The 25,051-nt window shown below is 42.3% G+C and overlaps 1 protein-coding gene across 2 annotated transcripts in view; it reads left to right on the top strand.

The window, feature by feature from the left end:
- Window positions 1-25,051, top strand: part of LOC129384496 (histone-lysine N-methyltransferase PRDM7-like) — a 100,290-nt gene that overhangs the window by 36,403 nt on the left and 38,836 nt on the right. For both annotated transcript variants that reach the window (XM_072287025.1, XM_072287026.1), the window contains exon 5: window positions 13,172-13,363. In XM_072287025.1, the coding sequence (XP_072143126.1) occupies window positions 13,172-13,363 (192 nt within the window). The remainder of the gene's footprint in view (window positions 1-13,171; window positions 13,364-25,051) is intronic.

Here is a 25,051-nt window from a genome sequence, read left to right as displayed (position 1 = left end):
TCTTAACTATTGATTGAAGCTCACAGTAACCAATATTTTTAGCTCCTCAAGAGGACATTGTTCGTTGCATTCTACCGTATAGTGGCAATTACTGTTACGCTGTACTTGTACAAAATGGTATCATGATATTACCACGTGTACTTGTTTTATATTTCCCGGTGCCCGTCTTTCACCGGCTTATAAGTTCAAAGCTATCGCCCGCCGCAAGAAGCACCTTACTGTATTGGGAGTTTCTGGAATGTTATTGCTGGTTCTCTCTATTGTCTCTTGTAGCCGCACCTGGTGCAATAAGATTCCGTGCACGACACGAATTGTGTACTACTTTCTGGAAGGCACGCAGGTACCAACGATTACGCTGAAACCTTCGTAGTCATATATAAAAGCGGACGCGCTTCACGCATAGATCATATTTTTGAAAATCGCTGACTGTGCTCACAGCTATCGTTGCGCTTTGAGTGTTTCTTGCTATCCTGGGCACAAGATTGCCAATCAAAGAGCTAGTTTCGTGATTCACAGTTTTCTCTAATGTGTTCTTCACACGCAATACAACAAGACAATGTTATATGACCTTTCATATATTATGACTCGGCAGATTTAGGTAACTATTGTCCTGGCATCATATATGTGTTATTTGTTATGTACATGCTTTTTACGTAGAGTTGTCATTTTTAATGTAATTTTTGTGCACTATTCGCGCTGGTATCCTTCGTACGTGAAAATATTTTGTTTCCTTGTACGCCGACATTTTTCTCAAACTTGTAACGAAGTCAGAGCCTGTCAAGCTGCGTCTTAACGCAGTCTTTTTCCTGCCTTCCTTTCAATATCATGTACATGGGTGTATATTCTGGTGAGAAGTTATTAAAGGTATTTAAAAATATTTCAGATCAGGGCCCAAGTTAGGTAGAAGACCCGATAAAGGTAACTGCATAGTATCGCCGTTCACTCATTTTCCTAGAAATTTGCTACAGAATTTCGCAAGCACAGCAAGACAGCACCAAATTTAACCGTATGAATGAGCTCGCATACGTTTTAAACACAAATGTAGTCAGGCAGGGTCAGTTATCGTACTCTTGCCCAGCGGAAGCTTCATAGAACGACAGAAAGCTGAGCTAGTTGGTAAGGATTCATTATGCAAGAATGTGAGGCGTGCAGACAGGACACAAGAGAAGGGGACAACACGAACTCCGACTATCAACTGAATCGAGCACTGAGGCGAAAAGAAGAAAGAAGAGACAAAACTCATCCACACAAGCTCTGGAATGGTATCACCACGTGTCAGTCGGGTACAGGTGCCGGTCTACGTGAGAGATAGCTCTTAAGTCAATTAATCTCTTCCTTATCTAAAGTGCCTGAACAGCTGTCCCTCACGTAGACCGGCACTTCCGGAACGGCTAAGTGCAACACAAGAACTAGTCGAAAAGAACGTGGGCATGGCACAAAAGAACGCCAAGCACTGTTGCGACAGGAATGCGACGTTTAGAACGTTTACTGCTGGGGACACGGTAATGATCCTCAGACATTCAAGAAAGAACAAGCTGGAAGTTCACGGGGACAGACCCGTTAAAGGGTTGCGCAAACTTTCAGATATTATGTTCTTAAAGTGCCCGGTCGCAGGAAAGAAATGAGAATACACCACTGAAATTTGATAAAGCTTACGTGGAGCGAAGCGGAGTCGTTAACTGTGCCACGAAATAGCCGGATGACAATTATACCGACTTTAATGAGTGTAGGGCTACCTCCAACTCTGAAATGAGCGCGGAAGAAGCTGTTGAATACTAGGTAAGCGCGGACGCTCTTAAACCTGAGAAGTTGGATAAGCTAAAGGGCTGCCAAAGGAATATCTGGATAAATTCAGCAATCGGAAGATAGGACTGAACTAATAACGCATGCAATAGAGCTTACGTCGACGGAACCTGTACGATCAAAGCCTTACAGGCTGTCTCCACGACAAAGAGAACATGCGGAGGCACAGATACAGTGCATTCTAGATTTGGGAGTTATTGCGGAAACCCTTAATAAGGACCCTCGTCTATGTGTTGACTACAGTATGTTAAATGCCATCAGCAGGAAGGTACCCAAAGGCGAAGGGGCAAGGGGGCCCGCTCCCACGCCACCACTCCTCACACACGTTCCTAAAGCGCTTCCAAATCAATCTTGACACTTTACAGTATTCGGTGGTCAACACTGGGCTGCTGTTACAGTATTATTATGCATGCTGGCGTGGCTCTCGTCGGACCAACACGTGTTTCTGTCGCCAACGTCGTTGCCTTTCTGAGCCGTTTTGCGTAGCAGCTTTCATAGTTGGTGCCACCCAAACGAAGCAGTAGGCGGTGTGTAGGCACTGCTGATGCGTGTTGAAGCTGCACTCTGTAGGCGATGGGGCGTCACAGGCTAATCCGACGCTTTTGCGTGCGATTAGCACTTTTCTTCTTGTGTATGAAATGCCACTTACGTAAAGCTTTAGTGCTGTTGCTTATTTGCAACAATGTAAAAATTTTTCAGTATTGCTAAATTGTCCCCTCTGTTACGGGAATGCTTACAGGTGCGTATGCAAAGCTTGATATTTTGTTAATTCAACTGTATATATCTGTATGCGTTCTCTCGGTGCGTATTCTTTGCAGCGGCTTCGTCGTTGTGACCAGCGTATGTAGTAAAGATGGTGCATACTATGTCACACAATAATGAAGCACTGTATTTTGCTTTTCTCCTGTGCAATCTTCAGTTTATTCCTATTTGGACTTCAGGCTTGATTCATTAAATAATTTTGTTTCGATCTTATGTGAAATAAGGTCGGAAGGTCTGTCTTTTTTTTTTTTTTTTGTAGTCCGAGTTTTTGTAATTTCCTCTGTGCTTCTTTTTCTTCTTCATTTGTGGCTGTGCATACATCACGATGTTGCGTCAAACGATTTCAGAGTACGAAACTTCGTCTGTGCCAGTTACTTCTTGTCCGTTCCAGTGCAAAAACAATTTGAATAATTTCGCACCTCTATATGTGTATTCCGCTGCCTTTTTCACACTTTTTGGATGGCGGTAGGTATTGGCATCTCCAGGGGTGTGAAAGCCAATTTTCTCATCAATTGGGTGCCCCTGCGATGAAGTCTAGATGCGTTTAGTTGTCACCGTCTATTATTTCAACGGTCACACTCACCGCTGTTGCTTCGTTAGTTCAACCTTCTTTGTTTAGACTGATTCAGGGACCGGGAAAGAGATTGGGTTCGTAGTCAACTGGTCTGTATGCTCGTGGAACGAGTTGCGGACAGAAAAAAGGCCAGTTGTGTTTAACTTTTCCTTTTTCTTCATTATTTGCTCGAGTGACGGGTCGCCGCCACGATCGCAGATCCTCGGGACCATATACCCTGGATATGGTTTAGATAAGGCGGAAAATAATATCCCGCGAAACAAAGTCCATCATCAAAGGCTGCAATAGCCGTTAAACCCATGAGCAACATGAATGTCACCCGTTACTTCGTCTGGGTTTTCCCTAATTGTACAGCAATGTAATTGCAAAATTGACAGCTGGAAATAAGAGTCCCAAGGAGTTGAGAAATTAAGCGATCTACTAAGAAAGAGAGCTGAGATATAATGCAAACATGAAGGAAAAGCGAAAATTAACACATTTACCATTTGTTCTCGAAAATATTTATGGATCAAAATATGTTCATTTAAAAAGGGACTATAGAAAACCCCGCTGGGAGTGGAGAATAATTCCGTATGTTTTCAATAACTCTTCTACAGTTACCAGTCGACCTGCCTGACGTGGCTACTTATCCGCTGTGCTTATGTTGGCGTTTTTCTAACTTTCCGCGCTGTGCGCAGTGTGACTAGAGCCGCTGTGTCCTGCGTTCTATGCGGTTGTATTGGACTGGCGGTCACGCATCGTTGCGCAACTTCCCAAATAATAATACGAGTCGGTTTTGGCAGCTAACATGGTAGAACAGTAAACGAGGGATCCAAAAGAACTGTGATTGTTCCGCAAATACTCTTTTCTCTAATTCTTTCAGAGATAATTCAGAAAACTACTAGAAATCTTTATTTTATACAGTCGCTTGTTTACTAATCGTTAGCAGTGTCCTTTTTAGGTTTCTTTCCTGTGTGAGTCTATCTAATGTGGTTCCTTGTTTGCCCAGTAAAGGAGAGGTATTTCACAGGCGTGCCTCTGAGATACACCTTATATTATTTCTATTTTGCGGACTTAAACGCCTTTATTCCAAACGGTGGCATTAGTCACATTTGTTCTAGTAAAGGTATCTCCCCTCATTTGCATTGAAATGTTACCTTGGGTGGGGCACCCCTATAAAAAAATCCTGGGTACGTGCCTGGCCATCACCAGGGATTAGTTGTACCCGATACACAGCATTGGGATCTAATCGAAAGAGTCAGCGCTGCTAAATACATTTCGACTCTAGATCTCTTGCGGGGATACTGGCAAGTTCCCCTGTCAGAAAGTGTCAGCCGCTATGACGCATTTGTCTCACCTGTAGTCACTTTTCGCCCTCTCGTTCTTAGCTTCTGGCTGAAAAACGCGCCGTTAGGTTGATTAAGTTGATGGGTGTTGTCCTAAAAGACTTGAAGGAGTTTGCATTGTTATATCTTGATAATGGCGCAATTTTTTCTGACAGCTGGAAACTGCACATATTGTACCTCAAGCAGGTGTTCTCGTGGTTGGTGGAAGCAGGCGTAACGATGAAGGCGGGAAAATGTAGGTTTGGCGGCTCGCAGGTTACTTATCTGGGCCATTTTATCGGCCAGGGTACGAGACGGCCGGCGGAGCTGAAAAGAGCTACGATAGGATATTTTTCAGAGCCGCGCACGAAAACAAGTATTCGTTCATTTTGGGCACTTGTTTGACTGCTATCAACGGTGCATTCCGAATTATTCGCAAACAGTAATTCCATTAACGGACGCACTCCGAAAGGAAGCACCAAGTAACGTGCACTGGGATAAGAACAAAGAGAACGTTTTCCAAAGTTTGAAAACGTTATTAGTTTCTGGTCGTTTGCTCCGTACGCCAGTCTATGCAAAGGAATTCATTTTTCAGTGCGACGCAAGCGACAGGGGAATGGGCGTGGTACTTAGTCGGGCTGGCGGTCATAAGGACGAACATCCTATTCTCAATGCCAAGTTAACTAACTGTAAGAGAAGAAGCCTATAGCGCTTCAGAAAAGGAATGTGCCTGTTTGGCTTGGGCGGCCCAGAAATTGTGTTACTTGTGTGGGGCGAGATTCACCTTCAACATGGACCACTCCCTTGTAACATGGCTTCATCAAATGTCAAAACACAAATGGCCGCTTGCTCTAATGGAACCTCACCCTCCAACAGCATAACTTCTCCGTTAGATATAAAAAGGGAAAGTTGCATATCAATGCGGCTGGCTTGAACAGGCTAATGTGAAACATGGTCTGCGTTTCGGGATCCCGACATAATTTTTTTTTATTTTGTTAAGCCATGACGATTATCTTTCGTATAGCAGGACTCAATCCATGATTGCTAACTTTGTCGGCAAGAAATTCATTGGAAATTTGCATAGCGAAAGGCAGTCTTTGTTGTTTCTGCTCTCGTAGTTTGTCTAGCTATGTGAAGCACAACTATATTGGGTAGTTCTTGTTTCTGGTCTTATTTTCGACGTTGATGTAAGCTGATTTGTCAGAAAATCAAAGGTAAGACTGACTAAGAATGTCTGTCATGTTGTCGAGAGCTGCTTGCATCATTCTTGATTTCTGTATAACATAACTTTCCCAGATACTCTAGTATTTCTTGAAGTATGCCTGTGTTGTTGGTGTAGGTGGGCGAAATGTACCTCGAACTCTCACCTGGAATTTTTGTCTCTCAAAAATTTGCCGTCTAACTGATGTTCTGTATCACCAATATATTGCTCGTCGTTCCTCCTATTAGTAGCCTCAGTAGCATGAGGAACTGTATTAAAATCCTCTTCACTCTCTTTATTCTTTCATAAGCGGTATTACGCAATACCTCTAATAAAGTTTCTGCTGCTTATGGCCCACTCATATCTGCCAGAAAGGACCACTCTTGAAAAGGCTTTGTTTGTGTGCACGTGGTTCATGATGTAGTATGATGTAGTATGAGAATTCATGTCTTTTGACATTTATACATCTGTAACGAGCTACCTGACAGAGTACTTATTACGCCTGATCATGTTAATTTGTGCAGTGCCGTTGAACAATAAATATTTTTGCAGTGAATGTTTACACATTCGAAGCATCAGGAAGGATGCTTGTTTTACAATTGTGCCCTTTGGTTTCGATTGTTCTTCATATTGTTTGTTAGATGTTGGATATGCATGCCCCCCTTATCCAATAGTCTTGGAAAGCTTAAGGCCACAATAAACGATGATTAACTAAATCAAAGCGCTAGAGCCTCTTTTTTTTGCCTATGACTTTCATCGAAATGCGGCTCCCACGGGTCGCAGTTCAATGCGTCCTCTTGTGTTAGCTGCCGAATGCTATAGCCACAGTGGCAGGCGAAAAAATTTCACCGTCTACAAATTCGTTTTTTCTTGCCTGTATGTAGGTAATACTTGCAATAAGTATGTCATTGCAAGGAAAAGCAGTTTGTGGTCCTTTATTGAATAAGCGGCACATTGTGTTCAGTTGAAATGCAGAAACTTGTCTTAAAATCCCAGGGTGATATGTTCTTGCTAGTAGCATGGTACTTGAATACTTATAAACTTACTTATACTTACAATCACAGATGATATCGGTATGCGGGTTTACACAATAATAAATGTGATCACAAACTTATTAGAAACTGTTGTTAGAAACATGTAAAGCATGGATGTTTCTGCACACTTGATTAGCCGTTGATGTGCAAGAACCGTTTATACCTAAATGATTCAAAGATTCACGAGAAGGAATGCAACTGGCTGACTTCACTGCACAGTTTTGATTTACTTTTGTTTAACGTGTCGTCTCCTGCCATTTCGTCTACTGAAGAACAGGCTGTTTGCCTGCTTTTCACATTGTTGCGTGAGTTTCACATGGTGGTGCAGGAGGGTGCGTTTTCACTTTTTCATAGCACGCCAATGATTGAATTGAACTGAATTGAGCTTATTCCGCAACGAGGGCAGGTAAAAGCTGCAAAAACAGCTTGAGGAGCCCTGACCCCCTATCACACGGAGAAGCATAATATCGTGCGGCTAAGGGAGTACAACCTACTAAGAGGAAAACACTTACAGGACTTATAAAAAGGGGATTTTACAGTAGTCAAATAGAAATTAATCGTATCACATCATTATACAAACATTAAATGCAGTTGTTTTGGTGATGTACTAGATATGCCAATCTTATTTTCTTTTATTATGTGGTTTAGAAGTGTAGGCAATTGAAATTTTAACATTTCATTTCCGTAATTAGTCCTACATTTGGCGACGTACCACACTTCAGGATGGCGCACATTATAAGCAAGGAAGTTTTTCTCTAGCCTTGCTAGGTTTGTCACGGCATCATTATTTTTCAGCAAACCGAGTTCATATAAACGGCATAGCTTGTAATCACACATTGATGGAACCTGAATGATGTGGTGCTTCTTAAACAATTCTGCACTGTAGTAGCGATATGGGACTTTACAGGCTAGGCGTAGAGCACTTTTTTTGCAAGACAGAAAGTTTGCTAATGTTTGAAGCTGTTGTTGTTGACCATACAAGAAAGGCGTAATTCAATAACGAAGAAAATAAAGAGTTATATATGAGTATGTTAACAGAGGTAGGAAAATAGTAACAGTGACGGCGCATCATGCCAGTTGTCCTAGATAGTTTATTAATAATGCAGTTCACGTGATCATCCCATGTCATGTTTTGTGAAAAATACACGCCCAGTGATTTGAAGCTTCTTACCACTTCAATTTTAGAGTTGTTTAACGAAATGGTGGGTAACTGGACATATGTTTGGTGGGGGTGAAATAGAACCGCCTTCATTTTATTAATGTTTCGTTTTAGGGAGTTCATTTCAGCCCACGCATTAATTTCAGACAGTGCGCTATTCACTCGACTGCCCATATCGGCACATGATTTGCCTGAAAAGAATGAACTCGTATCGTCAGCATAGATTATATAATGGGCTGTTTCACCAATGTAGACAATCTCATTAATATAAAGTAGGAACAGAAATGGACCCAGGATGCTTCCCTGAGGGACACCTGTTTTAATAGATTTTATTGAGGAATGTTTTCCTTCAATGACTACAAATTGAATACGGTATAGTAAGTACGACTTGAATAATTTGTGCGCGATATCTCTTATGCCATAGTGATCTAGTTTTTGAAGCAGAATATCATGATTAGTGAGGTCGAAGGCTTTTGAAAAGTTTAACGAAAGCCCAAGTACCTCATTTCTGTACTCGAAATTTCCTAGAATGAATTCCTTTTGGGCCAGTAGTGCGAGTTCTGTAGGCTTGTTTCTCCGAAAACCATACTGTGCAGAACTGATCAATTTGAAGCGGTCAGTAAAAGAGGTCAGGCGTTTCAAAATTATTTTCTCCAAACCTTTGGAAAATACAGGCAGAACTGATATAGGTCGGTAGTTGGACATGTCATTTCTATTACCCTTTTTATATACAACTGTTGCTATTGCTGTCTGCATATTTCGAGGGAAAGATCCCGTAGATAAACACATATTATTGATGTAGGTAAGGCAGGGTGCTAGTATGTCATTAGTAACCAAGTAACTTAATTTAGTAACTATACAGTGATTTACTGTTCAAAACAAATGTTAATACAGGCTCAGTAAGTATACAAAGTCCGCAACGTATTTAATGTGCTGGAAAAGAAATTCTCCAGAGACGAGATGCAACTTAACGGCCATGAAATATTCGGAAACAAATTGACGACACTGTTTATTCAAGCCACGGAGTTAATGCTATCGTAGAAAATTCATTACGATAGCCTGCACGTTTGCCATGTCGAAGTTAATAAGTAACTGAGGTAAGATAACTTGTCAAGTTGCGTCGGCATATCCGCGCTTGAAAATCGACAGGAAAATGCAATTCGGATACGTTGCGCTCTTGTGTGTAACTTTGGTGCGAACCTTCAACTGTGCGCGAAACAGTGCCCTCTCCCTCTCCTCCTCTCTCTCTCCATCCCTATACCCCTTCCCCCAGTGTAGGTTAGCAAACCGAGCATGTGTCTGGTTAGCCTCCTGCGTTTCCTGTCTTCTATTTCTCTCTCTCACTCTTGCTGCCTTATCATTTGCCTTTGCTGAGGTTGAAACTATTTAGGGTGCCTCCGTCCGGGGGGGGGGGGGGATTTTGTATGGTGCTCACCAAAAGAAAATTGTGACGGCCCCAAAAGGCCATGTCGTCTTGTGGGGATCGAACACCTCGTCTTATTGACAACTATGAAAGGCCTACGAAGCAAACGTGAAAATGTGCTTCATATGCTGCGCGGCGTGTCAACGAACGCATAGAAAATGGAGAATGCAATCTGTCTGCAGCACAAGTTTTTTTTTTTTATTCTCCCTTCGCGTACGTACTGCATTGCGCAGCCCACGTCTTCGCGAATTCCACTTGTTGAGTTAGACGCCATTTTCTAAAATAAACCGACGAAATAGCTTTCCGCACCGTTTCGACGGAGAATCGTAGCAATCGCTGATATGGCGCGAATGGGCGACCAATCGGTTGGTCACAGCCGAAAACCGGAGGGTCGGCGCTGCGATGGCGATTTTAGTCGCAAATGACGGAAATCGCGCTTCCGGTGCGACGAAATCGCATAATCTGAAGCAGCCTTAAACCGCAGTTGCCGGGAAGCGTGAGGAGCAGTCACGGATCTTTGAATGCAATCGGGCGTTCCCCTCTCAAAGGCGAAGCTTAAGCGTCCTCGAAATTTTGATAACAGTTCCGTCATACGGAGTGTACATGCATATGTATGTATGTATGTATGTATGTATGTATGTATGTATGTATGGACATACATACATACATACATACATACATACATACATACATACATGCATGCATACATACATACATACATGCATACATACATACATACACACATACATACATACATACATACATACATACATACATACATACATACATACATACATACATACATACATACATACATACATACATGCATACATACTAGTTGGGCTGCACTTTTCACAAGCTTTTGCGCGCTTGTTTGAGACTTGGTATAAACGTTTATGCAGCACGTATACAGCAACCGACTGGTGGGTCGCGAATTTTTATGATGGTCTAAAATTTTCCGATTAACAATACTTATCTGATTACCATATTTGAGAAGTACATAATAAATCGTAACTAAATATGTAATTAGGTGAAATACAAAAAAAATTATCTGACTCGCTACAAGCGACGGCAAGCAACATTACCTTGGTTCTCTCCAGCAACGCGGCAGTCGCATATCTGTATATATTGGCTCAATTTACGTAGAACACACCTGCATGCACGCAAACATTATCGTCAGCTAGCTGGCAGCGCTCATTTATGTTTGTCATCCCCACTTGAGAGTTTCCTGCAATAATTACTAGAAGGAACTTTGGCGCTGAAATTGTTCAGCCACCCCGGGAGTGATGGGAAGTACATGAAATTGTCTCGTCTTCTTGCTTGTGGATTTAAACTGTCTTGTGCCTTTGCTTATTACCCTCTATGTGCCTTCATTATGGTAAATTTTAGAGCAATCTATATTTTTCCAAGTGCAGGAGAGGCTGCGAACACCCACATTTACTACTAACTGTGACGGGTTCAGCTTGTCGACGTGACCAAATCGAAACGCGCCAAGCTTCTCAAGTCACTCCCTAACCCACGATAAATCCTTAAGAGAAAGGTTTATTTCGGGCTAGGGAGCCTACATGCAAGCTCTGTTTTAGGGCCATGGCAGCCCTTGTAAGGCTACTTGACGCCGCCTACTGAATTAGTGGGTCCAACTTTCCGACGAAATATATGATGTGGGAATCAAAATGGCGAAAGACCAGCCGACAGACCACGTTTCCGGTAACCCTTCGTGACGTGAAACTAATTAACTTTTTTCCACAGACTTTGGCCTCAGCAGCATCAAATATGTAGCATTCTACGTTTTACTTAAACATGCTAGTAAGCGCAGGCTTTATTACAGCACGCTTTGGAAATCACCCTTTATATAGTGCGAGCAAGCGCAAGGCAGCGGCAATGCATAGTGCAGCTCACATTCCTGGCGTGTGGTAATACTACCACGTGCATGCCTGCATGCCTTATAAGTTGTTGCTTTATACATGTCGCACGACATGAAATAGAAAAAAAAGATGAGCTTGATGTGTTAAAATAAAAGGAAAGGGCAACTAGTATAATAAAGATGTATGCACATTTTGTGTGCGCACTGGTAGAAACGAAATTAAAGAAATTTATTAGAGCACGTGCCAACATGGATACATCAGAGAGTGACAAAAAAAGACAAAAGCAAAGAACGAATGCGCCGCGACTTCTATATCGAGATTGGGAATCAAAATGACTGCTTACCAAATTCGAAGGTAAATATCGCTCAAAGTTTTCGCGTTGTCACCACCCTAAAACAGCTTGCATGTAGCTCCCTATTTCAGGCCCTACTGCAATGCCACCTACTCAAATTCCTGTAAAATGCAGAAACACTTTTCTAATGAAACTTGTTATATTTGAGAGAGGCTGCTACATTCTAGTGACTGTTGGAAGCGGAATTGAGATTCAGGGCCTGGATTTTCCCCTGAAAGTTTCAAAAAATTGGTCAATTTGAAAAAAGAAAGAAAAGCAGCACCAAGTCTACAAATTCGTAGCTCTGCGCCTAGAACAAATATCTCAGTTCTGTAAACAGCGTCCGTTCGACCATCCGAAGGCGACAGATTTCATATGTCAACTTATAACTTACGTGAATATATTACATTGTTTGCAAGGGTTTCGCAAACGTTGTACTCGCAAATTAGCGGTCTATATGAGAGCCATGATTGATAAATAAAGTTTGTCTGCTTTAGATCTGTTATTTATAGAATTGTGATATCATTTTTCATTGCTTAACTATAGTTATAAACTTCATAGCTTTCTTTTCTGAAAATTTGCGATTTCGGCCAATTATTATACAAAAAATTCACCACCTAAATAAAAAATTTCCAAAAAGCCACTAGACTTCACCTTTTTCTATGAAATGCAAGAAACCTGATCAAATTTGGTGCCGCGGTCCCCGAGAAAACCGATTTCTTCTTTCCCCGTGTATTCAGATGGGAGGCCCCGAACTAAAGCTTCTTAAGCTTGTCAACGCATGCGTCCGTGGCGTAATGATTTCAATATGTGGCTTTAGTACTAGAGGTCCTGTACTCGAATCCTGCCGTCGGGTAGATTTAAAATTGTCTATTTAATTGTTTACAACGTAGCCCTTTGTTAAAGATTACGAGTTGACAAATTAATAGCCTTTAGCGCGCTATGAAACGCACGACACGAGAGAAGGCACTGAGGACACAGTGCTGTTTTGCTGATTTTACAAAGTCACGAAGCCGTCTCAAGCCAGAAGGATGAAGTTTAGGCTAGTCCGTGTACTCCCCATAATTATCATGTTGGCTGAACTGCCATCACTGCAGCTCCTGTAGTCACTAGCGCCAGAATTTCGTCTAGTAAATATTGTATGAAACTATATGCTTGAAAAAACGCGCATTCCACGTAGACGCTATACACTGGAAAGGAAAAGGAACTTAGGTGATGCACGGAATGAGCACAGCTGCTGAGGACGATGCGTTTCCAAAAAAGGCGGCTTTGAGTTCTTCCCGTCCGTTTAGCTTGTCATGATAAGAACCAGCGAATACCGACCAGAGAAGTATTTTAGTGCATCTCGTTCTGAGAAATAGGAACGACATATAATATGGATCGTGGTTCGGAAAGATGCGCTTTTTTTTTCTTCTATCTTTCCTCAACCATGCTATAATAAATCGCCGTTACTATTAAGCGTCGCTGACAATGAGCGTTGTTGTCCTCGGCTACTCGTTGGATGTTTTGTGGGCACGCTCCCTAACCATCGATTCATGGGAGAGCATGTCAGCCTCTTTGCTGCAGTTGAGAAATGATTCTCTGTGACCAGTTGGAAATCCAAGTGTTCTCTTAGAACTAAGCTCTTTTATTTACTTATTTAGCCTAACAAAGGCGCGTAATCGTCATCGTAAAAAAATATGCCGCAGTCAAACTTAAACCAGCTTCTTTTGCAGGTGTCCATTGGAGATCCGCAGCGGGCAAACAAAACCTTGCCCGACGGCCTTTCCATACGTCGTACGACGCTGAAGGGCACTCAGTACGGCGTGTTCGCCACGAAACCGCTGCCCAAGAGAATCTTCTTCGGGCCTTACGAAGGCGTGCGCCGGGAAACACTGCAAACGCCGGAGACCCGATTCCTGCGCAAGGTACGGACGCAACGTACTGAACTATTTACTTACTGCTCCCCAAAGCATAGAGGATGCATTTATTGCGCGCTGAAGTAGCGAATAGTCTTCGAAGCAAAATGTCTGCGATTGAGCGCGAGGTCGCCAGGTTCACAACGAAGCTCCACTTTTGTGACATCCACTTTTGTGCCGCACGTGCGCGAAATCGAGAACGCAGCAAGACGTTGGTCCCACTGCTTTCCTTTGGCATCGTAAAAATTCAAAGGGACAAGAAAATATGCAGGGGCCATGTAGCGGTAAATGCGCGGGAAATGCGCTAGGATTACGTGGCACCTCTTTGATGTGCCGCACACATGGTTTAAACCGTCTTAATTATCATCATCATCGGCCTACATTTAAATATATATATATACGCCCTCTTATAAGCCCTCCTATCTTCTCTCTACCGATATCACCTGACCGGGTTCCGATATTTTCCACAGTTACACTTTCTTATCACATTGACACTCAGTAGCGCCACAACTGCAGCTTACGCAGTAGTTTAGGAGAAGATTTGTTTTGGAACACAAATCCTGGTGCGTGATAACGTGACTCCACAAGGAAAGTCTTTTTCAACGAAACGCTGATGAGTGAAAGACGGAATTACTAATTTCTTACTATCTCTTGCTTGGTCCTCTTGAACAATGCAACCACCCTATAGTAAAAACGCAAACAAGTAACAATGCTGGGCGATGAACCTTCAGTGGTAACTTGTTTAATTACTATTCGAGCTCTGTGTACGTCTCGGCATCGTCTACGTTCGTCCCTTGTTTCTCCTTTTCTTTTCCTTTATTTGAAGCGCTGTATGTTGCCGTTTAGTCAGCAAAACGATTCGCCTATACAACAAGGGTAAATACGACGCTGTTTTTAATCATCTGACTGCTTTTATTCCTTTGATCGAAAGGTTATTTATTTTTATTTATTTATTTATTTATTTATTTATACATACCGCATATTGGCCCAAGCGAGAGGGGTTGTAAATTAGATGACAAGCGAGTAACAGACAATTTATAACAAATGAAACATCACATAATACAGTACCAAAAAGAAGAAAAACTTAGGAAAGAGAATGATGAAAGTACGTTCCGGCTCATTTACAGAGTTATTGGAACCAATGATGCTGTCCGGCAGAAAATTGCACCCTTCTATAGTTCTCATAAAGAAACTGTACTTGTACGTGTTAGTCTTAGCAAAAACAGGAGCTAACCAATGTTGCTTAGTATATCTTGTTCTTCTGGTGCTAGTCAGCATCAAACACACGGGTAAATTTACATTGAGTTGCCGAGAGCCGTACGTATTAAGTAGTGTTAATCGGCGAACTTTTCATCGTGTTTGTAATGTATGAATTTTGTTTTAATAGCAGTAAAGTAGCTGATGAGTATTTCCTTATACATTTCCCACAAATACACCGCACAGATTTGCTCTGAACGCAATCTAATTCTTTAATGTCTTAAATAAAATGTGGGTCCCATACCACTGCGACATATTCAAGGTTCGACCTTATACAGACATTAGAGGCTGCGATTTTTGTTCTGATGGGCATCTCTTAGTTTTCTTTTCATCACCTACTGCTCTCTTAAAGCCGGTGTGGTGGTGTCAAGGATGCGTAAACGCGAGGTAAGTTTCTTAGCTAGCGTAATGCATAGATACCTGCACTTGTGAAATATTGCAATAGAACTATTTGCTCATATATGACTGCAGGGCCTCGAAGCGGAACGGAAACTGAATGTGCAACCGGAACCTAACCCGTATTTTTTCTGCAATTTTGGAACTGAACTAGAACCGGAACGAGTCGCAGGAAGCGTTCCTAACCGGTTCCGGGAACGGAGATTTCGAGCACAACAGTCCTGGGGGGGGGGGGGGGGGGGGGAGACTGAAGAGGGAGCTTTATTTGCTCGAACCATTGTTGAGAAAAAAATCGGGACACGCTGCAGCCGCGAGATGATGCAGCAGCATCGTCCGTCCAGGCTCTGCACACATAACCAGCCCCGCGCTTGCGGTGCGCACAGCACAAGTTGGCATCGAGAGCGCATTATCAGGGCTTAAGTACATCCTCATCTAACGAGGTTGAATCCAGCAACCCTTGACGACCTCCTCTTACTTCACTCTTTTTATTATGCCAAATAAAACTTGCAGCATTGACTCAGTCCTTAAGAACATCTTTGTTGTCACATTATGCTTATTGCTAATCGTACAAGACAACACTGAACTCCAACCTAAGAGTGGTTGCGGTAAAAGATGCGCTGAAAGATTGTTCTAAGAGCTTGAAAAGATGAGAACAGAATAATATTGAAAAAAAAACCAATAACCACGCGATTATTATGCCGTACATCCAATAAAATTCTGCAGAAAAATGTTACTCCAAGAAATGCCCATTAAGATATCCGAAACATAAGCATTGTGTCCACTCGAATTAGAAGAAATGCATAGAACTGAAAAAGGTAAAGCGATCAATGAACATGCGAATAAATTTTGTTAAAGCCCTTATATTTGGGAAAAGGGGGTAGTTTATTATACCTAAGAGAGATTTAGAGTCGATGAATATGGATAGAATGCAGCATAAGTGCAGATACTAAATTGCGCCGTTTGCTTTTATATCCCAGGTTTCATAGCTGCTTTATTCCCGAGCATAGATTTCATTTTTCTTTTTCATTTATTTACCTTATGGACCCCACTAGGGGGTATTACATAAGGGGTTATTACATAAACCGTTAGCGGCTCTTCAAAACTGTTATTTGTTTCTTTTTATTATACAGATGTATCTTGCATGAGAAGATAGGTTTACCACTCGGCCGATAGCACCACTAAATATTATGCATAATCTGTAGTTCCAAAAACCATCAGGTTCTCTTCTTATTACTAGCCTCAATATAATGTGAAGTAGTTCGGGTATACTACCAGTGGCGTAGCCAGAAATTTCGTTTGCGTGGAAGGGGGGAGGCCGGGCTCACGTTGCAGCTTGTCCTGTTCCTCATAGAATTTGTCGAAGGGTCAAATACATTAATAATAACTGCATTGCCATTCCTACAGATGCTGCAAAGTAATGTTTGAACGCTATGCACTGTCAAGATAAGTAAAATATGCATATTTTCATAAAAGAATGCACCTGTATGTCAGAAAAATGGTGTTCGAAATAACTGATCTCAATGCGTTCATGTTTTGTCTATTGAATAAGGAAACAAAATACCATACGAACTTTAGAAATATATCAGTTCGAAACGAGCAAAGCAGTGCATGCCGCTGATATGAAAAATGTAACGCCGTGAAATGAATCAGTTGAGTGAAAATGTTTTAATAAACCTTTGAGATCTTTCCCTCGCCGTTGCATATGTACAAACATGTAAAGAAAGTTCTTGTATGAGAAAGTTTTGTTAAAACATTAAGACGCTGTCCTTTGTTACACCGTATTGTGCAGGAGCAGCTGTCCGCTGTAGTGCATTGTGAGTAATTGCACCGAAATTATACTCGCAACAGAGAGCACATACAAAAAGCAGGAGTTCTGCAAAATATACGAGGGCGAGTCAAATGAAAGTAAGCCAATGGGAACGTGTGACAAACGGGGTACTTTATTTAAAAGTAGTCTCCATGAGCATTTAGACATTCGTCCCGCGGTCTAACGAGTCGCCTGATTCCCGTCTCATAAAGATTCTTGGGTTGCTGCTTCAAAAAGTCTGTAACTGACTCTTTCACGTTATCGTCCGACAGGAGTCTGGTTGCCTTGAGCTGTTTTTTCAACTGCCCCAAAATGCGGAAGTCGCAAGGCGACAGGGCTGGGCAGTATGGCGGATGTTGCACCGTTTCGCACTTGAACTTAGCCAGTTTTGTGTTAACCACATCAACGACGTGGGGACAGCAATGTCGTTGAGCATTATGACGCATTCGTCAATGTTCCACGTCATTTGTTTTAGATTGCGACACGCAACTCATACAGCGTTTCACAATATCGGAAACGACTGATAGCCGCTCTATGTTTAACAAGATCGATCAGTAATGACCCCTGACGATCGAAAAAAGAAAGGCAAAAACAGCTTTCCGGAGAAAATCACGGCCTTCGCTTTCGTTGTGGGTGGTGAACTCGAATGTTTACGCTGCAAGCATTGCCGTCGTGTTTCAGGCTCGTGATAATGGCACCATGATTCGGCCCCGTTGACAACTGCAGAGAAGAAGTCGCCACCCTCATCGTGATACCGGATCAGCTGAGTCAACGCCGCGCCGTACCTCTTCGTCATCTCGCGATGGTTCAAAATCTTGTGCATCCATTGCGCACACAAGAGCCGATAAGCGAAATTTTCGTGAATAACGCTGTGAACCGAACCGTGACTGATGTTCACACGCCCCGCCAATTCATCGACGCTTATCCTCCGTTCTTGTCCGATCACCTCATGAACGTTTCCAGTTGTGTTGGGGGCGATTGCACGGTAGCTTTGGCCCGGTCTTGGATCGTCTTTGCAACTTTCACGTCCTTCTTTGAACTGTTATCTCGAACGCTTCACAGTGGCCATTGAAATGCAATGTTCAGCGTAAACGGCTGCCATACGGCCACCAATTTTTGGGGGGAAGCACCTTCAGCTGTCAAACACCTTACGACACCACGCTGTTCCAACTTTTGGAGCGTCTATTATGTCACGCAGCCATGTTCACCCCAATGTATGAGAACAATAAAGAACATTTATCATTACACCTGCGTCTCTTTTTGCAAATGAGAGATGTCTGTGTGCTAAGCGCATGCTTCAAAAATAATGAACCGAACCATTATTGCGCGGGGTGGGTTGGCTCAATTTCATTTGACTCGCCCTTGTTCATTAGAAATTCAAAGATACAATGGAATATACAAATGCGAAGATACAGCTCAATAAAAGGCAAAAGAATGTCACTAGAAACAAAGTTCTATACATGTATGCACAAAACTTCGCAACAGGATATTTAAAAATACGTATGAGTCCCCAATAAATGTACGTATCTAAGAAAAAGTCACTGTATATAACGCCTCAAACAAAAGAAACATGTTGGGCCATCACCCATTCACACATTACAGAATCCTAAGGACCGCACCCCTCCCTCCACTCTCCCGGATGTATCGGTCGCAACGGAAAGAGGAGCGCTTCCTCCCTGCTTTTCTCCCGTGCGCACACAAGACTGAGCCACCATCGTCGGCTCACCCATGCCATTGCCCTTCCCCCTACGCTTTCACTCGCACATACAGCATGCGGCCCGCGGTCACGATGTTATTGCCCTTGGACGTTATACGGAACATGAGGGCGACGGCGACGGCTGAAGTGTGCCTGGAGTGTCCATATAATTCATATCGCAATGATATATATAAGAGTATCCGGCAACTGAAGCGTCTCGTGGCCCATTACTTTCCGTAAAGTACGAAGTAGTAACGAAATCTAACTTTCATCATGCGGCACTTCGCTGCGCCGCAACAATCTCTTTTTTTTTTTTTGGTGGGGTCAGAGCACCGAAATAAACAAAAAAAAAACGCTAAGGAAAGCACGTTCGCCATTATTGAATACTAACTTTGGGCACCTAATGTTGCTACCAAGGAATATCGAAGAAAACGTGACAAGCTTGGTCCACAGAGAACCATACGCATACTGTTAGGTAACTTAAACCGGCGGGATAAGACTTCCCGGAGAGGTTGCGCTCAAGCGAACGGCTTTCACTCCGTGGTGTCCCCAGAGTGATGGCGGCGAGCGACCATTGTTTGTTTTATTCGTCTGCTAGCGAGAAAGCGTCCGAAACTGCCAGACGAAAATCCAGTCGGCCAGACAAGAACGAACGCGCCCCGAAGGGTGCCGCGTGGTAGTTTGGGCAACACGAGAAAAACGCATGCGCTCTGGCAGGATCTGGCAGCCCGCGGGTAGCGAGAACAAGACAATTGAAGAGACTCAATGTGTCCTCGTGAATAAAAGTCAAAGGTGAAAAAATAAATAAGAGCGTCGTTACCTTTGCTGGTTTTAGTGTCTTGCCATGGATGCTTTGGCGGAGGTGAAAAAAAAAATGATATTATTTTCTGTGACATGATGGCAAAAATTAACCACCAAAGCGCTTCCTCTCGTCGGAGCTCGCTCCATGCTCTGTGAACTTGTCTGATACTGTGTTAAATTGCCTTGTCTCGTTCTATGGTCCGATGTACGACGTTAGAAAAGTTGATACACCTTTGACGTCAAGTGTCGAAGGCACGTGAAAGCCGCAATTTTGCGGAAGTGAAAATCTAAAGCACGACTTTGAAAATGTCAAGGCACCTTTCACATCAAAAATTGATGACAACTTTATACCTATAAAATTTCGAAATTGAAATCCACGCACTTCGTAGACTCTGCGGCCTCTGTGAGATGCCGCAACGAGCCCGCTTGCCATCAAAACGCCCTTGAAACTTAATGCTCCGGTGGAGCTCCTTGTATTATGTGACTCCCATTGCATCAGCGTTGCCACGAAATCCAGCCCGAGTTTGCAATGTTCGCGCTGAAATATTCTTACGAGCGCGCAAAAGTCCTTCTAGACAAAATCGAGAAGGATTTCTGGCGCTTGGGGTTGCTTTGATTGGCGGTGCATGACAGAAAGAAAAAGAAAATTTGGGGGGGTAGGGGCTGGAGCCCCATGAGCCCTCCCCCCCCCCTCTTGGCTACGCCCCTGGTACTATCAGTTCGTGCTAGATCTCCCCCAATTTTCTTTTGCATTTAGAATGAGTGAAGTTAGAACGTATATTCAGAGCAAAATATCGTGGCTTATTTTCATGATTTAATATGCATGGTGCTTAGTATAGTCTAACGTTTGCAATGTACGTGTTGTTAATTTGAATGCATCGCCGCCCCCTTGTGAAGGGCTTCAGAGACATCAAAAAGAAATCCATATCTCTCACTTATTCTGGTTCAATAAGTCGTTATATACAAACAGCAGTGAGACACAAACACTTGCCATCCTCTAGGTCACCGGCACTTCTTCTTGTGCAGTGACATCTTCTCCTTTGTTTAGTGCTATAAGAGAGCATAAGAAGTAAAACAAAAACTTTGGGGCCTTCTTAACTCCGCTTTCAAAGCATTTCCCTTTCATCCTGAATCTCCTCAACCTTAAAATTAGGGGGCTCGTGGATTAAAGTCGATTAATGCAGGTTAGCGGGTAGACTGTAGTGGATTAGGGAGACGAGTGCGTGAGCTGATGTGAAATAGGGGAATTGGTGTGTTGATCAACTTATATTAGAGGATTTAGCGGGCCTAGTTAAGGTGGATTAGTAGATTGGACCAACTTCGATATTTTTGGATTCGTTGGCATTGGCACATTTTGCGGTGCTAACGGACTCGACCAATCAGAAAATTTAGTAGTGTACAAAAAAGCAGGAAGTTTTTTAGGTGACGACAACGTAAATGCTACGAAATTTCTCTCTTTATGCACCTATTGCTCTGTTATGTTTCTAGTGTGAAATTGTCATCTCGTAATTAAGTTAACAAATTATTGCATAATGCATATTTTATATTCACCCAAGGGTGTTAGAAACAAGTATTCATATGAGGGAAGACTATAGGAAGTACCTCAACTGAAAAAAAGGGAGATCAACTGGTTTCATGCAAAGGAAATCGGATAGCATTCTTCAATACCCACTCTTCTGATGCGCTACCTTTCTGCAGCCTTAGTGTACCATCGACCACTACCGCTGCTTGTGATTTGACTAAGCTGCTATCTTTACTGGAACCCAATCGCTGTCACCTGTCGCTGAAGTGTTATTAGCAAGTTGCTATCGCCGGTGTTTGCCTATAGTGAGTCGTTATAGCCGTTCTTTCCCTCTATCACGTCTGTTAGCAGGTGGACATAGGGGAGAACGAAATCCCCCTAAACGCCACCTTCTACGCATGACAGGTGGAGGCTGATGCCGACGCCGGAAAATTATCGACGTCTACACTATAAAAACAAAGAGAGTTCCGGGCACTCTCTTTGAGGGAGTATCTGCTTGTCCCATATTTCACTCTCTTTTCGAGAGTAGGTGGACCCTCTTTGAGAGAGAGTAGGAAAATTCCTCCTGACAGGGTTTTGTTACTCCGCCGCAAGGGAGTGCAAGTACTCTTCCGCACAGTGCCAATACTCTCCCAACAGAGGTAATAGTACTCTCCCAGACAAAGTGATTCAACTCCTCCAAACCGGGTATTTCAACTCCTCCAAGCCGAGGGTTTCTTCTTCCCCAAACAGAGTGCTTGTACTCCTTCAGTACAGAGTGCTGAAGTAGTGTGAAAGCACGATATAGATCCACGGTCACGTTAGAAGGGATTCGTAATATTCAGATGTGGGGAATATTTGATTCCTTCATAAGCAGCTTCTGCACTTATGCTTGGTGAATGGGATGTAATCTGTAGTCACTGAGTTACTCAACTAAAGCATTTTCTCTCTTAAAATGACAATATCTTTATTGATCAGTCACAAGACAAACTGAATAATAATTTGAGAAGCATACTGACAAGCACATAAAATCAGATTGCAATGATGCCCATGAACATTAGAACACATCTTCTAATAAAACATAAGTACATTCTCTGAACTTTCATCAGTGTTGCAGTGTGGAAATATCCTTTAATTTCAATTGGCCCCTTGTTTTCAAAAATAAAGTATACAGTGGAAAGTTAAACATAGAAAAAATATGTGCCAGCTCACGAAGTATTGACACCATGATCGAAGAGAAATATACACGGCATTACTGGCTAGGAAACGGATTTCTGGCACAAAACGCGTGTACTTATAAGGCAGAGGTTACCAGATGAGCCGCTAAGCCTGGGCCTGGTAATGTAAATAAATTGTACAAGAAACTTTTTTGTGTTCCATATTCTCAGACAGCAGCTCATTTGATAACATCCTGTACAGCGTATGGATGTTCCTGACTGAGAGTACAGTGCACTTAGAAATATGTTGTATATTCTCATGTGAGGCCGCAGGTCTAGCTAACATTGCTTATATTTCACATAAATTTATTCATGTATAGGCTGCAGTCCATTGTGTCTAAGTGTGGCTTGTCGTGGTTGTGCAGCAATATCCTGCCCGGACTGAAAGCGGTACAGAGGCGTATCATATTTCCTATTCAGTTGGCCTCCTCACGAAAGTATTTTCCTGGTGCTGTTCGAATTGATCCATTACACTTTGTCACAAATAAATAAAATTAAATTTACAAGACTCTAGTGTGTTGCAAATGATTATAAAATGGTAAGGAGCTCCTTACCAGGAGCATTAAAATCTTGCGCATCAAATTTCTTGTCACATATGGTAGCATTTCATTCCCATAACGGAAAGAATGCTACACTTCTGAGGTGCAGCTTGCATAATTACATGACCAATTATTGTGACTCGTTCAAATATGCAATCTAACTGATGTATAGCATGGCTTCCAATGTGAACCAAAAAACATATATGATGAATATGATGCATCAAAGGCGACATAAGCATAAGTAGAAGCAGGGAAGTGAACCAGAAAAGACAAAGAAGCAAAACAATAATTGAGAATGACACCATCCTGTTTCACATATTCCTTTCATGCACGTTGATTTCGCATGCGTGTATGCATATACTTGCACAATGAACCAACTACCTGAAACCAAAGCTTTCTTCCTACTGAAGTGGTTAAGACACGCTAAAGTAGGAAAAATTGTCGCACTTCATAGAATCTTCGCCTGAAAACAAGTACATATGTGTGTGGGAACATTAATACATCGCCTCACTGTGCACTCTATCTTAAGTCCAGAAATTTACCATGCCCAAAAATGCTTTAATTTTAATTTGCCTTAATAAACGTATGTGTACAGAAGCAATGAGACTAAGGGGCTTTTGCTTAACACTATATGTTCGCATCCGCCAACTGATGAGCACGTGTTCTACCCAGATGCTCTCAGTTGTTCGCATTGAACGCATCTCTACCTCCACTAGCATACTTGGCTGGCAAGTAGATCGGGTCACCCTAATGAAAATATCAAATACCTGCCAGAAGCTTTCATATGACAATTTCACAGAGGGAGAAACCACAATTTTGCATTTTAAAAATAAATTTTAACTCCAAGTGACTCTCGCGCTTCTAAGACGTAACGTGTGCACCATGGTGTGTCTACATAGTTAAAGGCCTTAATTGCTCCTTGCTTTCGCTTCGGGAGGCACGAGCGGTTCTTATGAACTGGTTTCATGAGCATGCACGTGAACTATAAACATGACATTCTCTACCCCCAAATGCTTCCCCTTTCTAAAACCGAAAATGAGGCCATACTTCTAAAATTAGGTATAAAAATAGATAAAAGGGAAGACATGAAAATCTTGCCTGCTTCATGTGAGCAATTAAAATACAGAATCACAGTGGTGTGTATTTGCATTCTTGTATTCACGTGCTGTTAAAAGTAAGGTATTAAAGCTGTTAAATGTATGTAAGCACCTAACCAAGTATGAGCTGTTGCTTTTTATAGTGAACACAGATATCGTGCTCATTGCAAGTATGTATCATGTCACTAGGCAAATATGCAGTTTCATTGTACCACTATTTTTATCACATGGATATATCTGTTGGGAGGCAGGACAAAAAGCTGTCAGTTCTCAGAAAACTAATCAGCTTTTTTAAAAACACATTTCAAACTTTTCAATGGCACTTGCTTCTATATGTTTGTCTCCAGAGAGCATACTTGATTTTGGCATGCGCATCAGGGACATCACATAAATGCACGATGTTAAGATGACTGCTTAGAGCACGTGAGAATCTTCGTCTAGGTGTGACATACTCTATTTTGCTTTTGTTGACATTTAGTCAAATGGTACACCCAATATACCCATATTCTAGCTTTCTCGTCCAAATTGCATGGAAATGTATTTTGATTCTTTGGCGTGCGCTCCTCTGCACTACGTTGAGTCGCGCTGGGCTGGCTCTTTGACATCTTTGTGCACTTGCAGCTGCCTTCTTGCGTTATATAAAGCGGGTGCGTGAAAAATATCGTGTGCAAAAGTCAACACGGGGACATGGCGTAAAACAACATAAAGGCAGCCAAGGTCATGGCTCTAAAAGAAAGTGTTAGCTCTTAGTCTTCCAACTGAAATGCGTGCGAAACATCTAAATGACTGCAACAGTTAACTGCTGAACTAACTTAAATTTTTAGATTTAACCACAATATAAATAGCCGACCGTTCATCCTCGTTGAGCACCAACGTTAAGATACTCCTGCTAATAAATAGAATAGTGGTCATTGTCCAATGTCTTAAGTCTGTAATTAGTCTGGTGTGTCGCAAACAGGACTTGTGATACATCTTAAGCACGTGCCCAGTGTTCCCCCCCCCCTCCCGCCATCTTTGGTTGTGCCACTGCTCAAGGCATAATTTGAGGATCATATCTGCTAACATGATGCTCAGTAGGGATGAAAATATGGTCCTCCAGTTCAATGGACATGACTGGGTGTGCCGGTAAGGAAGGGCAGCTAGGCTTGTTATCGCAAGCTTACCCACATTTAAGTATTAACAAGAAAGTTCACTGCGGCCTGCATATAAACTTATTGAAATGCATGAAGCTATCTTTATTTATGAGGTGCGCAATGAAGTTCATTTTTGACAGACTCGACTGCTGCTGCAGTTTGAAATCTAGCATTTTACATTCTTGAAGGCATGTAAAAGTTGCAGTTAGATTGCAGTTATTAGTTTATTAGACAAACTTGGTTTTGTGCACGA

This window comes from Dermacentor andersoni, chromosome 3 (genome assembly GCF_023375885.2).
Source record: "Dermacentor andersoni chromosome 3, qqDerAnde1_hic_scaffold, whole genome shotgun sequence".
Classification (NCBI taxonomy): domain Eukaryota; kingdom Metazoa; phylum Arthropoda; class Arachnida; order Ixodida; family Ixodidae; genus Dermacentor; species Dermacentor andersoni.
This window is presented reverse-complemented; position numbering and strand designations above follow the sequence as displayed.